The sequence below is a fragment of the Lissotriton helveticus genome, chromosome 8 (genome assembly GCF_964261635.1).
Source record: "Lissotriton helveticus chromosome 8, aLisHel1.1, whole genome shotgun sequence".
Taxonomy (NCBI): Eukaryota; Metazoa; Chordata; class Amphibia; order Caudata; family Salamandridae; genus Lissotriton; species Lissotriton helveticus.
In genome coordinates this window covers 912,609,482-912,626,286 of record NC_136069.1, presented here as the reverse complement: position 1 = coordinate 912,626,286, position 16,805 = coordinate 912,609,482, and the positions used below count along the sequence as shown (strand labels likewise).

Below are 16,805 nucleotides of genomic sequence, written 5' to 3'. Positions count from 1 at the left end.
ATATAGTGTCTGCCCATCGGCCCTATCCAATCCAGGAGTCATGGCTACATTGAAGTCCCCCCCCATATGACGTGTCGTGATCCGATATCTGATATCACTCCCCACATCACTGTAAAGAATTCCGGTGTGTCCACATTGGGAGCATAGCAATTAGCAAAAGTAACAGTGTCTCTACCCAATCTCCCCCATAGCACAACATATCTCCCCGCCTTGTCTATCCTCTGACCCAGAAGTGTGAAGGGAGTAGCACGGTGTATAAGGATGGCTGTGCCTCTGGCATAGGACGAATAGTTTGAGAATGCCCCTGCCCATCTGCTAGCAAAAGTAGAGGTAACCTGAGGGGGAATATGCGTTTCCTGTAGCATCACTACATTTACTTTATGCCTGTCAAAGTAAGCTAACAGTTGCCTGCACTTACGAGCATCCTTCAGACCACGCACATTCCATGACAACACAGTACATGCATTTGAGTCTAGTTCACCCATTGGGAATGATCAGTATGCATCCAAAATGTTTCCATAGCAGCAGCAGCCATCCCACCCCGCCTCATCAGTCTGATTAATTAACTGCTCTTTCTCGCGTCGCCTTTCTTTATAACACTGTGTACATAACATAGGCCACCGTGTATTCAACCAACACATCTCCCATAAAGGCCACGTGTATAATCCCGAAGCGCGGCTGTGTACTCTGTCCACATTCAAACTGTGCAACCCCCACACATTCCCCCACATCCCCCCTCACCCACTGAAGCAACCCCAACCTGCCAGTATCTCCCCCCCCCCCCCTCCCACCCAAAAACTCCCAGAAAACAAGGACAAGATAATACCCTAAGTAGAAAGCAACAGCAAGGGTATTTCCCTCTGGGGAACATGTCCAGGTGGCGACACAACAACCCCTCACACCTACCGGAGCGACAGCATTACCTGCAACCCGGCCAAGTGGAAAGAGAGGTGCCCAGCGACATAGATGTAGGCACCCTGGGAACCGCACCGCCCATCTATCTATTCATCTATCAATACAAATAACAGCAAAGAATGTGGAGGCCCTTCCAATACAAGCTGTCCCGTACTCACATGTGGGTAATCAAGTCTGTGAGAATCACTCAATACATGACAGTCATTGGTCATCATCTTCCATCCTCTCGTGCGGTGAATCTGGAGCCACCTCCATCCCCCCATCGGGTTTGTTAGCACGTTTGTAGTGTTTAATGAACTCCTCCACCTGCTGCAGTTTCGGAAAGAATTTGTCGACCCTGGTACGTAATTCTCAGGCGAGCTGGATAAAGCAGTGCATAGTCATTCTACAGGTAGCGTAGTTTGGCCTTTACATCCAGAAACTTTCGCCTCTCCTCCTGCTCCGTTGGGGTGAAATCAGGATATATAGTGAAGGAATTCCCATCATATGAAAGCGACTTCGCGCTGCGAGCCACCCACAATGCCACATCCCTGTCTCTGTAACTTTAATAATCTGGCAATAATAGGTCGAGGAGCAGCGCCCGGTTTGGGCTTAGGGCCCAACGAACGATGCGCCCTCTCCACAATAAATTGGGGCGAGAAGGCCTCAGAGCCAATTGCTGCCAGCAAAAGTTTTTCCACATAGTCCTCCATCCTGCCCACATTGGTCGTCTCCGGAATACCCACTATGCGGACGTTGTTACGTCTGCTCCTCGCCTCCAAATCCTCGTTCTTGGCTGCAATTATCCGCAGCAGGTTATCCATCCTGGAGAGCTGCGAGGTATGCCGTGTCGTGGTATCTTCTGAGTCCGATATGCGTTGCTCCGCTTCTTTCAGGCGGTCTTCATGAGCATCTAGTTTATGTACCACCGCATCCATGCGCGATGACATTCTATCGACTTTATCTGCTATCGTAGCAAAACCATGGCGCATTTCACGAAGGACATCTTGCAGATCTGCTGTGGATTCCGAGGGTCCCCAGGTTGCTCCGCCAGTTACCGCCAGATTTTGCTGGTCTGATCCAGTGCGATTCGACTTCTTGGCAGCCTCAAAGGTGATCTTCGGCTGCCTCGTGTCTGGCTTTCCCATCCTCACGGCAGTCCAGGCCAAACAGCCGCTCTCAACAAATGGCCACGCACCAGCCCTCCGGCCAGTGGTCACGGACAGCAGAGTGGAATTAGGGGGTGGAGGTCGTCAGACAGAGGGACAGGTGAGAGCACAGATCTACCATAGAACAGTTGGTCCTTCCTGGTGGTAGTACGAGTAACGAGCATGGGGCGACACACCCTACACAGCATGCAGAGACTCCTGTAGTGTTCAGTCGGTTTCACTGGCCAGGGGAAGAGGATACTCCTAACCGTCGTAGGCCTAGGCCGTCGCAGGCACTTCGCCGTGGATACTGGTCGTTATAGGTCTGTCATGCGGTGGAAAGAGGGGCAGAGCAGGTCGAGAAACGCGAAAGCCAAAGCAATGTCCCCCACCTGTGTGCCAGCGCGCCTAGCCACCTTTCTGCGTGGTGGTTCGCCAAGGGCCGCTACTCCATAAAAGCCAGTTGGCTCCAACGGACGTTCCTAACACTTCCGTCAGTTCGACGGTCCGCTTCTGGGGGCGTCCTGGTTTCTTGTCCCCGGGTGCAGCCCTAAATGCTGAAATAATAAAGTTATAGGAAATCCCTCAGGCTCCGCTCCGGTCCGCCCCGTGGCCTCGTCCAGGCTACTACGCAGCTTCACCGGGTGCCGCACTCACCGCTCACAGGGTGCATCCACCGTCCTCCTCCGACTCCCGGGTCCCCGGATGGGGCAGCTCCGCAGTCAGGCGTCTCGCCGATAGTGGGCAGGTGGTCGGGAGGGCACCAGCCCTTATCTCCACGCAGCCAAGATATTGCGGCCCAGAAGCATACTCGACTCCCCAGTAGGGCCCACACTTCTCCACTGGGTGATATTTAGCAGAGCAGGGAGGGGGGGGTTGGGGGGGGAGCGGGTCTGCAGCTATCCCCGATGTCCCCGTGTAGGCTGGTGTAGAGGTCCGGGCGGCCGGAGCTGCGTTCGCGGGACTCGCGCTGTGCGAGGCCCAGGGCCTCAAAGGAAGCCTCGGTCTTGCGTAGTATGTGTGGCCGGCCGCCGATACAGCTCGCTCCACAGGCCCAGGTCGCCAGAGTCACCGCAGCGTCTCCCCGGCTCAATTGCCCTCCGATTTGGCCCAAACTCGGCCAGGATGCGTCGTAGGCTATGTGGCAAGGACACTGATGAGCGCAGTTCCAAAAAGTGCCTAATAAAGATATTTTAAAGGATAAATAACGCCGGACGGCGGGAGCCTCACACGAAGGCCACCATTCGCTAGTGCGCCACCTCGCGCCCCCCACGAGAGGCAATTTTACATGGTGCTACTCAATGAAAACAAAAAGCTGATGTTTAGGGATTGAGTATTTTCTAACAATGAAAACTGATTTGATTTTTATAGGAAAAAAATATGCTTTTTCAGAAAAAGGTTTTTCTTCTGGAAAATTGAGTTTTGATTGCTCAAAGTGGGGAGTGGTTTTGATAGAAAAATATGTGTTTTTTCAAAAACTAATATGCTAATTCTAAAACACATTTAAAGTTGTTAGCTGAATAATAATTCAATTTGAGTTGGGTACACTTATTGCTGTGGTAATACCCTTTGTGGCACACAGCAAGTGATGATTTGACAGTTACTTGATTACAAGCATTTAATATTGATAAACTTTTTCCTAGCATTCTGCTGATAACGTCACCTGGAATGTTTGGGTGGTTACTACAGATAATCGTGATTAGGGTGGTCACAGTGTAATGTTAATACATATCATGAGCATTTTACAGTGATAAAATATGCTAGTAGCTCAACATAACTTTCCTTGAGCAGAATTAGCTCTCACTACAGAAAAGGTTGGCAACTCCTGGCGTAAATGGTGGCTTGTATTTTGGCTTGCGTCTTGGCGCAAGGTTGCGAATGGCAAAGGAGGTCTGGTCTGAATGGCAGCTTGAACTGTGGAAAAGTGGAGAAGTTCTGAAAAGCTGCATACCACACCTTCTTTGGCCAAACCTAGTCAATGAGAATAACTTGGGGCCCGGTCTTGGCAAATCTTCCTCAACACTCAAGGAATCAAAGGTATGTGGAAACACATAGGGCAGTTCCAAGTTCCATCTCAACTGAAACGTGTCGCATAAGGCTCTCCTCACAGACAATGGAGGGCACAGTATTGCCGGCATTGAGACAGATCCCTCAGATGTGTGCCCAAGACCACAATATCAACACTTCCAGACTAGGGAGGTGAGACCCTACTCCCCCTTCCTTGTTGACGTACCGCACTGCTGTCGTGCTGTTCAACAAAATCTGGAACAACCGATTATGGATAGAAGGCAGGAATGCCTTGAGCACCAGCCAAATAGTCTGCAGTCCTGATAGGTTGATTTGAAGTACCTCTTCTTACAGGAGCTGAGGCCTCAGATCTCAAGATCCTCTAGGTCAGCTGCCCAACCTGTGGTGGAGGTATCCTTCACTACCGTAGTGACTGTTGGAGGGGGAGTGAAGGCCATCCCGCAAGTAAGGTTTTCCTGAGTCCCCCACTAAACTACTTCCACCTCAGCGCTGGGAGAGAAGATGACAATGCAGTACACCGTATCTCCCTCATATTGTAGTCACTGACTGCGGAGGCACAACTGCAGGGTGCTCGTGCCAACACGAGAGTGACTAGGATAATGCAGGAAGCCAGCAAACCTAGGAATCTCAGGACCTTCAGGACTGTAACTCACACGTCTTTTCAAAAGGACAAGAGCATCTACTACTGGTAGACAATCCCTTAAAGTAGAGGGAAGGCACAGAGTCGGCTAGTGTCCAACACCAACCCTATGAACTGGAGTTGTTGGGAGGGCTTCCACTGAAATTTGGGGTCCATCAAAATGCCCAGGCTAAACACTATGGATATTGTTGACTGCAGGTGGTGTGAAACAATATCTGGTGACTGGGCTTTGACCAGCCAGTTGCCCAAGCATGGGAAAATGGTGATGCATGACGTCCGCGATGTGCCACAACCGCAGCCATCACCTTGAGTTAGACAAAGTTAAGTAATGCAAACTGGCAATGTGTAGAAACAACCCTAAAGTGCAAATTCTTCTGGTGAGACTGCAGGTCTGGGATGTGGAGATACACATCCTACAGGCTCAACAACAGCATCCAGTCTCCTACTCCAATAACACTTAGGTTAGGGTCAGCATCTTCAACCTTTCTTTTTTTTTTTTTTTTAGGAAGAAGTTCAAGTACTTGAAGTCCAGGAATTGATGCAGACAGCAGTCCTTGGGCACAGAACGGAAGTAACATCCTTGACTTTCCTTGCCCAGGCAGTAACTCCACAGCTTGTTTCCAAAGGAGTTATGCCACCTCTTGCTGTAAGATGACCAGGTGCTTCAGAGGGGGAGAGGAAGGCAGGGATGAGATGGAGGGGAGCCTCAAGGAAATGAAGGGTGGGGCTTTCAGGGGAGGAGGAGAAAGAGGAGGCTTGCAGGAGAGATACAAGGTCCTTACCTCTGCCTTTATCCTTGTACTGGTGGAACAAAGGTTTCTGGGGCTGTTGCGTCTGTGGCTGATAGCGTTGACACATACTAAAAGAAAAGCCCCTGTAGAATTCCCCAAGCGCTGATATTGTGGGTGGTTCTTGAGGGTGGAGGCTTTTGGAGTTCCAGAGAGCGGGTTGTTGCTTAGCTGGTTTTAAACCTTTCTAGGGATGGATTCACTTTATCCCAGAATAGATGGGCATCATCAAAGGGCGGATTGGCTTGTACATCATTGAAAATCTTGAAGTCCTGAGCCAGGCATGGTACCCGATACAGACCGAGGTACCTATCGCACTTGCCACGGAGTCAGCGGTATCCCGGTCAAATCTGATGATGTGCCTCAAAGCCTTCTGTCTTTTGCTTTAATACCTCCAGGAAATGTGTCTGCATCCCTTACTGAACACATGGTGTGATAAGCTGGGCTATGTCCCATAGAGCATGTGTGTAGCACACTAAAAGACAATTAGTGTTCAAAAATTTGAGAGCCATGCTTTCAGCTAAAAAGATGATCTTTCCCCATGCCTCCAGCCATTTGGACTCCCTGTCTGAGGGCACTGTGGAGAACATACCTTAAACCTGTCCATATAAAAAGGAGGCTTCTATCACCAAATTCCCGGTGGAAAGGTGTGCGGAGAGAGAAGCCGGGCCTCCAGGAGCAGGGTAATAGCATCTGGCTATTAGTCAGCAACTGCCGGTGCTGAGGAAGGTTTCTCCCAAGCAGCAAAGACAGCTTCCACCAAGGCTTCATAAAAGGACATTAATGGTTCAGATGTGAGAGTCGAGAGCAGTAGGAACTCAACTCTGTATATCTAGAGGTAGCACTAGATCCAGTAGTTTTGTCGCTTTTCTAACTACAGAGGGAGAAGACATGCCCTCTGGAGTGGTTGGTCCAGCAGGAGTTCTACGTCCGGCAAAGTGTCAAGTCCACTAGCCGAAGGCACACCTGGAATCTCATAGGGATGTTCTCTCCCATCATCCCCAAAGCGGGACCGAATATGTGCCAAAGAGGTCATGTATCCTCTGGCAGTACTCCTCTTCTTCAATCAGTCTCTGTGCCTTCTCAGGAAGAAGATCTGTGACCAGAGGAGGCTGTGTTAATGTCTCCAAGCATTGATCCGGTGGAGGTGGCGACTGCCACGGCACAGATGGCAGAACTGTACAGCTGTGTGCAAGAGTACAGACAAAAGCAGGTATTGGAGTTACAGGCCCAGCACCATATGGTTTCATCAGCATAAACATGGAGAGGGGGCAAACTGTGTTCAATCTTCGAGAGGTATACCAAATTGGTTCAAGAACCTGGCCAAGATGCCAAACACCACATTAAGGAATGTTACTGGGTCCTTATCGGGCACGGGTAACTTTAGAAAACTAGAAGGCGCTCCTGGAAAGTCTGTTAATGACTGTCTTGCGCCGGTGGAGTCTATTCAAAGTCCGGGTCCAGCTGTGGAACAGGCTCTGAGCCGGCAGGATCTTGGTCAGATGGTTCCACCAGAACCAACTCGAAGGTTGAAGATCCTGTGGAAGACCGGGGTTGTCTGAGTGACTTGCCTCATTCATGCTTCTTGTTATTCCGGTGCTTCTTTCTTTCAATCCGTTGGAATGTGAGGAGGAAGATCTGGACCGGGGTCTTGATCGATGACTAGTTTGTCAGCACGGGCCCGGGACATTAACAACTTGGAATCACGCTCCTTGATGGCCTTTGGGTGCATACTCTGGCAGAAGTTGCAAGAGAAGAGTAGGCATTGTGGTTCTACCCAAGGCATCGTAAGCAGATGGTGTGTGGGTCCGTAATGGACCTCGCAATCCCTATGTGGCTTGAAGTCTAAATGTTTGAGAGGAGACCAAAAGCTGCAAATCAGGATAAATTTGCAGTTAAGAAAACTCACAACTCTCAGGATCCAGATCCACGTTGAACGCATGGAAAAAAAGAGAACTGCGCAAGGATGGGCAATTTATGGCTTTGGTGACATCTGATACCACTTCTGGCATCGATACAAAGCTAGTGTCTCCTACCAGTATCATGAGAGCTTTGAAGTTTCTGGATCCAGTCGGACGCCTAAGATTATTCTACAGGTGAGGAATCAGCAGGAAGAAGTATCCATCAGAATGGTTGCTTATGCTTTCAAAATCTTTTGCCATATCCACACAATGCACTCATGTTTTACTCACCTCGAACATATGCCATCTTATTTGTGCTGCAGACTGTGTTCCTTTGTAACAGACAAGCAACTATTGTTCACGTAACGTGAAAATGAATTCAATTGTTTTTCTAAAACCGTACGATTATTAGTTTTGTTATTAAAGCAACATCTCACTTAGTAATGTTTCCTAAAAAGTGACCTATGTTAAAATGCAACTTTTATTGACATTTCCTTTATACCACCTCTGTGCACAGACTCAAGTGATGGTACAATCAGTTGTGCAATACATTTAACAACAGCATATATCAAGCTACGGTCACTATAGAACAAAGAAGAATGGGACAGAATACATTCTTCGATTTTTCTGATTCAGAGTTTTTTTTTAGACCTTTACAGAAGAATAGCAAACGTGAGAAAATGCGGAGATCCTTGGGGAGGTGATTTCTGATGTTGGTGGCTTGTAAAGAAAAAGCCTGATTTAGAGTTGATTTTAAGACCATGATTTTTAGTATTTGGTTTCCTCTTGCGTCTCTTTATCGTCCCATGATGTCAGGGTAGACCCAGGTTAAGGGCCTTGTGAGTGACACAGTTCAGTTTATTAAGGAGCCAGTGGAGGTGTCTCTGAATGGAAATCTTTTCTGATTTTAGGGAAGGCGTGTTTCACCATTGACAATATCCTGGGGAAGTACTAGTGTGTCTTTTGGGAGGACAGCTATGGTAACCCATATCTTTCTAACAACACATCTATACCAATACATAGTTGATCCATATGCATATAACTGGCCAGTATGTGAATGTAGTACTAATCCACTGCCCAAGAACCATCTTTCTTTTTTAGCATTTAAAGAAGCACAAAATTTGGACTAAACCGACAATCTGCCCATGGGGCATGCGTCTTAAGAGTGCTAAACATATTTGGTTATGCAGAGGTCTCTTCTACATTTGCAAAGTGGTACACAACTGGGGTTTGTACCACAGTCTAAAGTCAGAAGGTGGGATAGTGGGGTTGAGTTTTCTGAGCAAGAACATTTGAAAGGTGGTTTTAGTCACATTCGCCAACACTAAAAAGGAAGAAACCATGGATAATTTCAACATTAGCAAGGGGTGCAAACAAAAAAGAAGGGAGCTACAAAGGGGTCACCTGCCACAATGCAATCTCTGTTAAATGTAGATGAAACCGGTACAAATAACAGTTAGATTTATCTCTACAGTCTACCGAATGATGAGCAGCAAGGATGGAGTACTGATATCACCTGCTTCTCCAGTGCCAGGCGCAGACCAGGATCAGAATAAGACTTGTCAGAACCATGACTAGCACAGGAACCAGGATAGCTGCCAATGTCACATCTGAAACACATTAAACATATAAGAAAAAGACCACGGCTCTGAATGTGCCAATTATAAAGCACTCAATTTGCAGTTTTTAAGGTTGTTCACAAACAATTGGCTAGTGGGTCATTAAATGAGATACCACTCTTTATTTATTACAAGACAAAGCAGAGTGCTCAAGCAAATAAAACTCTCAGTATATTAACTAACCGTTTTGTTCAATTATTCTGATTTCTTCTCAGACACAGTAGTTAGTGACAAAATAAATTAACTACTGTTACACATCCCATGTATGCAACATGTCAATTTATTCTGTAGAAGACAGGTCTGAACTGGCAGCATCAGTGTGAACTATAACAAATTTGTAGCATAGTGTATAACTGCACAAAGGTCGCAATAAAGTGCAACCAGTTTTTGCAACAGAGGACAAATTGTATTGTCTGAATAAGGGCCTCCAAGATGGAGTTTCTGCATACATGTTATCAGGGGAACGGACATTCCTGACTCACGTGGCTACTGCAGTCACCTGAATGCTCGCGATTTGCCGCTAATTGCGTTATTTTGCACAACTTTTGCCAAAACTGTTTTTAGGAATTGTTTTAACTGTGGTAAAATTGCACTAATCCGTTGATGTTAAATTTGACCGTCCGGAGATCAGCGGTGCCGCCTGTCAGAGGGAGCCCGCCATCTTGAAGGTCAGCGGTCTAGTTAATCACCTCCTAAGACTATAAGGATCACGCTGGGCTGATCATGCAGCGGGCACGCCGCTGGCGTGCCAAAGACAAGTCCGTCCGCGCCTGTCGATGCCCGAAACGCGCCCAGCACCAGGACCCCTGGTCGATTCCCTATCCATAAATATAACCAACAGCAACTCTATGACATGCAGATTGGTGAGCGCCCGGCATGTAATAGTTGGCAGGGAGGTTGGAGACGGACGAACGGACAAAACTAGACTCCAACAAATGCCGGGGCTGTGGGTTCCGCTTTATTTCACTGTCCGGTATAAAGGGGAATGATCCCATCCTATTAGACATAGAGAGCAAAGACTCTTCTAAAGACAACAAAGGCCAGGATAACCAACAAGCTCCCTTATACAGACCAGGTGGTAATAGCAGGCAGAAAAAGGAAAAGAAAACTGTGAAACAAGTACAAACTCGGTCATGCATACTATTGAATATGCGCTCACTCGTGAAACATAAATATCAACTAGAATGCCTCCTTCAATTAGATAATCCAGATATCGTTTTTTTTAACTGAGACCTGGACCGATGCCAGTTCCGACCCTGACTGGAACATGGCCCTTTACCCAGGTTATGCGATGGTGCAACACGATAGGACAGAAGGCAGAGGTGGGGGTATAGCCCTGATCTACTGAAAGAACCTAAAATTGCACCATGAGGCTACGATGTTACTTCCAGCAGAGGCGCTTTTGTTCTCACTTAAAATCAATGACTTCTTTACATTGTAAAGGTTACTCGTCTACAGGCACACGGGACCCAGAATGGCGTTCTCGCAGGGCCTTTTAAACTTCCTAGAATCAAGCTCGGATTCAGATTTATTTACAAATTTGAGGGATTTTAACTATCATCTCGAATCAGAGACTAACCCAGACACATTAAGACTTGTGGATAATTTAGCAGCATATGGGCTCTCCCAATTAATACTGGAACCCGCACATTTAGCAGGTCACACCTTGGATGGTATTTTTACAAACCAACCAGACATAACCATAACAAAGACATTACCTCTACCCTGGACTGACCATAGAACTAATTATTTTGAGGTGACTAACAAAATGCCTACCTTATCTCAACCCTTTCCAGCCATAAAACAGAGGGTTCGGAAATGGAATAGGGTAAAAAAAGGACGATCTGGAACAGGCGCTGATTTCTAGCCCGCCTGCATTAGATCCTGATAACGATATAACAGCCAACCAATTTGACAATTGAATCAGAACAGCTGCATATGGTACTGCCCCTGAAATTAATAAAACTACTACAAGAGCAACCGTAACAGCACCCTGGTACAGTCCGGAGCTAAAAACAATAAAAATGAAATGTTGAAGGTCAGAACAGACCTGGAGGACAGACTACAGTATGGAGCACAAGCTAGCTTATAATCAATGCCTTGACGAATATAAGCAAGCTATTATTAAAGCTAAAAGGGCATACTTCATTACTAAAATAGGAGATGCAACACACTCTCAAAGGAACTTTTCAAAACTGTACACACGTGCTAAACCCCAACATACAGCAAAGTTCAGACCAAACCAAGCTTTCTGCGATGTGATGGCTAAATTTTTCCAAAGTAAAGCACAAGTGATCTACGATGACCTTCTGAATTCGGCCACTAGTATGCCAGGTAATACGCCATTAAATATAAATGTATGGGCAGTAACTGGCAGACTTACACGTTTCAGGGCAGTTACTGTGGAGGAGATCCATGACCTCCTGATAGCCACAAAAACTGTCTCTCCAAATGATCCGTGCCCCCCAGCAGTTATCCACTTGGTACCCAAGATCGTTAGTACACATCTAACTGCTCTCTTGAACAAAGTTCTTGAAACGGGCAAATATCCCAATGTCTGGAAAAAGGCCTGCATAAGGCCAATTCTTAAAAAGCCAGCCTTGGACCCGTTAGAACCAAAAAACTATCGACCAATTTCCAGACTACCTCTACCAGCTAAAATACTGGAAAGAGTAGTAAATAGGGAGCTAATACACTACCTAGAAGACAATCTTCTACTGGACCCCACACAACATTCGACAGAAACAGCGTTAGCCGCTGATGGGATTTGGAGGACAGTGTATGGGGGTGGCAGAGCGATCCTGGTCTTACTAGATCTCTCGGCGGCATTCGACACCGTAAACCACAAGGTGTTGGTGCAGCAGCTGAGAGATGTGGGGGTGGAGGAGACTGTGCTAACTCTCCTCTCCTGCTTTCTAGAAAACAGAGAACAAAACATACACTAGGAGAACATTCAATCTGGAACTTTTCAACTCCCATGTGGTGTCCCGCAAGGATCTGCTCTGTCACCAACCCTTTTCAATATCTAATGTGTCCTCACTGGCTAACTTAGTCAGGAAACATGGTTTTTCCTTGATTATGTATGCCGATGACTCGCAGCTCACCATTTCGGTTTCCAAACCATCAGAGCCAGTAGCCATCAGCTTTCATGCATGTCTGAAAGATATCATGAGCTGGATGAGCTTAAATTAAAAAAATATATAAATACAAACAAAACTGAGGTCTTAGAATTTGGTAAAGGACCATCATTATGGAACACTAACTGGTGGCCCATAGAGGCGAGAGTCTGCCCTACTCCGGTTACCAAAGTCAAAAACTTGGGGGTGATCCTTGACGTACAGCTCAATCTGTCGACCCATGTCAACCAAACAATTTCCTCCTGCTTTTTCCTCTTAAAGACCTTGAAGAAAATCTTCCGGTTCATCACATATGAGCTCCAATAGACAGTTGTAGTTGCACTTTTAAAAGAACTTATGAGTCCAATTAAAATAAATTAAATTACATTTATTTAATGCATAAGATTAGCAGCACAGCAACAAGACTGTACATCTCCCAAGTGCCAACGCAACTGATCCTAGAGAGTTAAACATTCTAGAGCAGAGTTCCAATGGAATTGGAACACTGGATAAATAAAAACATTAATGAGTGAACATGTTGACAATATAACACATCTCCCTTATATAAAATTGGAAGAAACATACTAATAAACCTGACCAAAAAAACAAACGAAAACACTATTTAACATAATCTACCAACTTTGCAGGTAAGCTTCTTGAACGTGTGGAGTCTTTGACTCTATTAGCAACAGAATCATATTGCACATCAGTGGTATTGGAGTCAGTATAAATACGATCCTGTAACAACTCAGTATTATTTACATCACAATCTGGAAACATAACCTTGTCACTATCTGAAATCCAATTATTCTTGAAACTTCCAGGAAACACAGCAACATGCCCGACATTCCAAACTTTGCCATCTTGTGTTATGACAGAATTCCTGAAAACTCTGGCGATTTTGATGGGTTTATAGAACTTGCTCACACACTTGCCTACCAACCCAGGTTTCTTTACTCTTACCCATTCACCAACTCTAAAATTATGTTGTTTAACATTCCACTTCTTGTCATACCAGACTTTACATTTTCTTTGTTTTTCCTTTACCCTTAACCCAGTATCATTTCTACTCCACTCATTATACATGTTATCACTAGATTTTTCTTTGAGCCACCACGGACATATATTAGAGACAGGATCTCTGCCTTTCAACAACCGGAAAGGTCTAACCTCAGTAGTGGAATGCGGTGTAATTCTATACATCCACAATCTCTCTCTTAACCTGTTTCTCCAATCTTCTCCGTCCTTCGTGACTCCAGTTATATAACCCTTCAAGACCCTATTGAAGCGTTCCACCTGACAATTTTTCATGAGGTGTATACAATGACGTGGTAACATGTCTTATGCCCTGAGCTTTGAGAAATTCCTCCATATCGTTGGAAATAAGTTGGACACCATTATCTGTGACTATAATGGCGGGAGAACCCTTCCTGGCAAAAATCTCCTTGAAAAACTCTAACACTTTATTGGTGGTGGCATCATTCTCCGCTTACAGTTGACAGCTGCAGACCATCCACCATTATGGGATTATGGAGGGTGGGGGACATTTATTAGTATTAATCTCACTATAGAGGATGCCTTTGATGACATCCAGTACTTACTATCCAACCATATGCAGACACTGGTACCATCAGTATGAGGCACCGCCTAACCCACAGGAATCTATTTTACCAGACCAGGATCTGCTCAGGTATTATAACTCTGTTATCTTGGGGGCGTGGCTTCGTCGCGAGGCAAAATGGCGGATCCTGCTTGAGCCCCGCTCTTCAGCGGGACTCATATCTTCTTCAGAACCGCTTTTACACTGCTTTCATCTCTCGGAGCACTGGGCTTCTGCTCCGGAGGATGGCGTGAACGCCTGGTCCTCGTTTGAGGTGCTTTTCTTCAGCTGTAAACTCAGTTGCATTTCTCCTCACCTAAACGCGGGCGGCCGCCATTTTGAGCCGTCGCGTCTCCTCACCCGAACGGTAATTTTGCAAGTGTTATCGTTTTACTGTGGCCCATTTCACCGACAGCATGTTTCTGGCCATTTTCCAACAGGATGTTCCTGGTTTGCAGTAAATATTGCTATTTTGATGTTTTCAGCATGGGAAAGAACTTATTATTTTTTGCATTAAGCTATATATGTGTTTCACTGACTTTATGCCCTATTCTATGTATGCCTGATTTTCAATGCCTATTCTACATGGCTCACAGTGATTTCTTTCTCAATTAAGCTGCGGTTTGATGTCATTTCAAGTTACTGTGCATATTCCTATTGTGAAATGTACTTTTCTGCTATCTTTTAAGGAATTTTCCTATTGACAACCTATTACAGCAGCTCAAGTTGAAGAACGCATTTGGTTGTCAACGGTCTTCAGACCAGCTGAGTTTGTTAACGATTTGGGCTTGCACTGATTCAAGTTCTACTCCAGATAGCCTATCCCTGTTTTTTAACGTCTATTATCCTGCTGGAGATGTGGGCGCCTGCCATTATTGGCCGCTGAGCTCACGTTTCCATACTTTTTTAATACAACAAGGTTATCAAAATATATCATTCATATTGCTTTAACTGGATTGGATATAGATTCCACCTTTGTTGTTTCCAATACCAATACTCCTCCTTTGGCTGCCAAACTGCTATACTTGTGCTTGAATACTTCTTGCTTTCATCAGCTGGGGCGACTATTATCATCAGTGTTTTCCTTGAGGAACGCATTTTACGCATTCTCTGAGGTATCTTTTTCTTTTTATTACAATGGCCAACTATTCACACTCTGCCAGGTCCTCTGTCATGGGTACGAAACCAAAAAGACATAAAAATGACCCACCATCTCCCATTCACTCCTCACAGAACCCGATTCTGGACTCTATTTTAGATGAGGTGCGGGGCCTTCAACCTTTTATGTCTGCAACTAATGAAAAACTACAACAAATTGAGGAGAGATGGATTGTTATGGAAAGTAAAGTACTAGATCTGGAACAACGTGTTCGTGACCTACAGGATATCTCTACTAATATTCCAACATTCGAGCAAGAAATTCATAAACTGAAAATCCACACAGAGGACTTGGAAAATCGAAACCTTCGAAACAACCTACGCCTATATGGTCTTCCAGAAAATGTTGAAGTTCCAATATGGTCTTGTTTCTCCAGAAATGTCTTCCTGAGCTTCTCAATCTTCCATCTTCAACCTCTCCCCTCAACATACAAAGAGCTTATCGTTTAGGTCGCCTCACTTCTAATCCCACGAAACCACGTGGCATCATTATGCTATTATTGGATTTTACTGAACTTATGAATGTCCTGAAAGCTGCTAAACTCAAACGCCGTCTCATTTGGTCTGGTCATAACATCTTTATCTCACAAGATATCTCCAATGCAACCAATGCACGTCGGAAAGAATTCCTTGCTCTACGTCCCCAGATAAGACATCTTAATATTCAATATGGGATACTTCATCCGTGTCTTTGCAATATTACCCATGATGGGCGCTCACGCTCCTTTGATGATCCTGGAAAACAAACTTTTTCTTCAGTCCTTTTCTTCCACTGGAATGGACATTAACACCTGATTTTCTGTTTCGTTCTGCTCTCTTTGTCTATCTCTAATTAGCTTATCAGGACGGCCTCTTCAAACTTATTTGTTTTCCTTTTCTCAATTATCGTTACCATGTATTACCTTTGACTTTCTTTTGTCTTTCTTTTTTCTTCTTTCTTCTTTCTCTTTTCCATTTTGTACCCTTCAGTGCGGTTCTCGTTTTCTTACTTCCTTTTATTCGTTTTTATGAGATCCGCTCTGCCTTGGGTCACTATGCTTCCTCTTCATTTTTTCTTCTTCCTCTTACAGATCTGGCTGTTCTGCTTTGATCTGTTTGCTCGCTTCTTTCACCTTATTCTATCTTTTTCTTTCATCTTCTGCTCTGTCCTTTTCTACATGCTTTTTTCTTCAAATTATCTCTATTTGTTCTCCATTGTTCTTTGTTATTTACTTATTATTAATGTACTTTGGTAATGTGGGTTATTCTGTAATATTTTCTTTATGTAATTTTTCTTGTGGTGAGTTTTTTGTAGTGATATCCTTGAAGTGTATCAAATACAACTGCATTCTTCCTTCCCTTCCCTCCATTATGTGTAACTTTGTCACATGGAATGTCCGTGGTCTTGGGAATCCAGTCAAAAGGCAAAAGGTACTGTCTCATTTATCAAAACTCAATTCTCAGACTGCTTTTCTTCAGGAAACTCATTGTACTGATGTGGAGTCACTCAAGTTGAAAAGGCAATGGGTAAGTCAAGTTGTTTTTTCACCTGCATCCAACAAAAAGGGAGGTGTTGCTATATTGTTTCATAAAGCTTTAGCAGTACAAATTTTATCCACTCAGAATGATGACGATGGGTAATGGCAAAGATTGTGGTACAAAATAAAACCTTAGTATTGTTAAATATTTATGGTCCTGTCAAGCCAGCTCCCAAATTTTGGACTGATATTAAAATTCTACTTTCCGCTATTGATTGCCCTAAAATTATTGTTGCTGGTGACTTCAACCAATGGTTGGACCCCTTTTCTGATAGATTGTCCAAATGTAAATTTCAACCGGATAAATCTCATAAAACGTTTCAATCGGCCATTGCTTCTCATCCATTGTATGATGTTTGGAAGACTTGTAATCCTGATTTACTTGAATTAACTTTT

At 44.9% G+C, this 16,805-nt stretch overlaps 1 protein-coding gene across 1 annotated transcript in view; it reads right to left on the bottom strand.

Annotated features, from left to right (window-relative positions):
- Positions 1 to 16,805, bottom strand: part of DCBLD2 (discoidin, CUB and LCCL domain containing 2) — a 526,471-nt gene that overhangs the window by 63,800 nt on the left and 445,866 nt on the right. Inside the window, exon 12 of the mRNA XM_078657730.1 lies at positions 8,916 to 9,009. Within this exon, the coding sequence (XP_078513856.1) occupies positions 8,916 to 9,009 (94 nt within the window). The remainder of the gene's footprint in view (positions 1 to 8,915; positions 9,010 to 16,805) is intronic.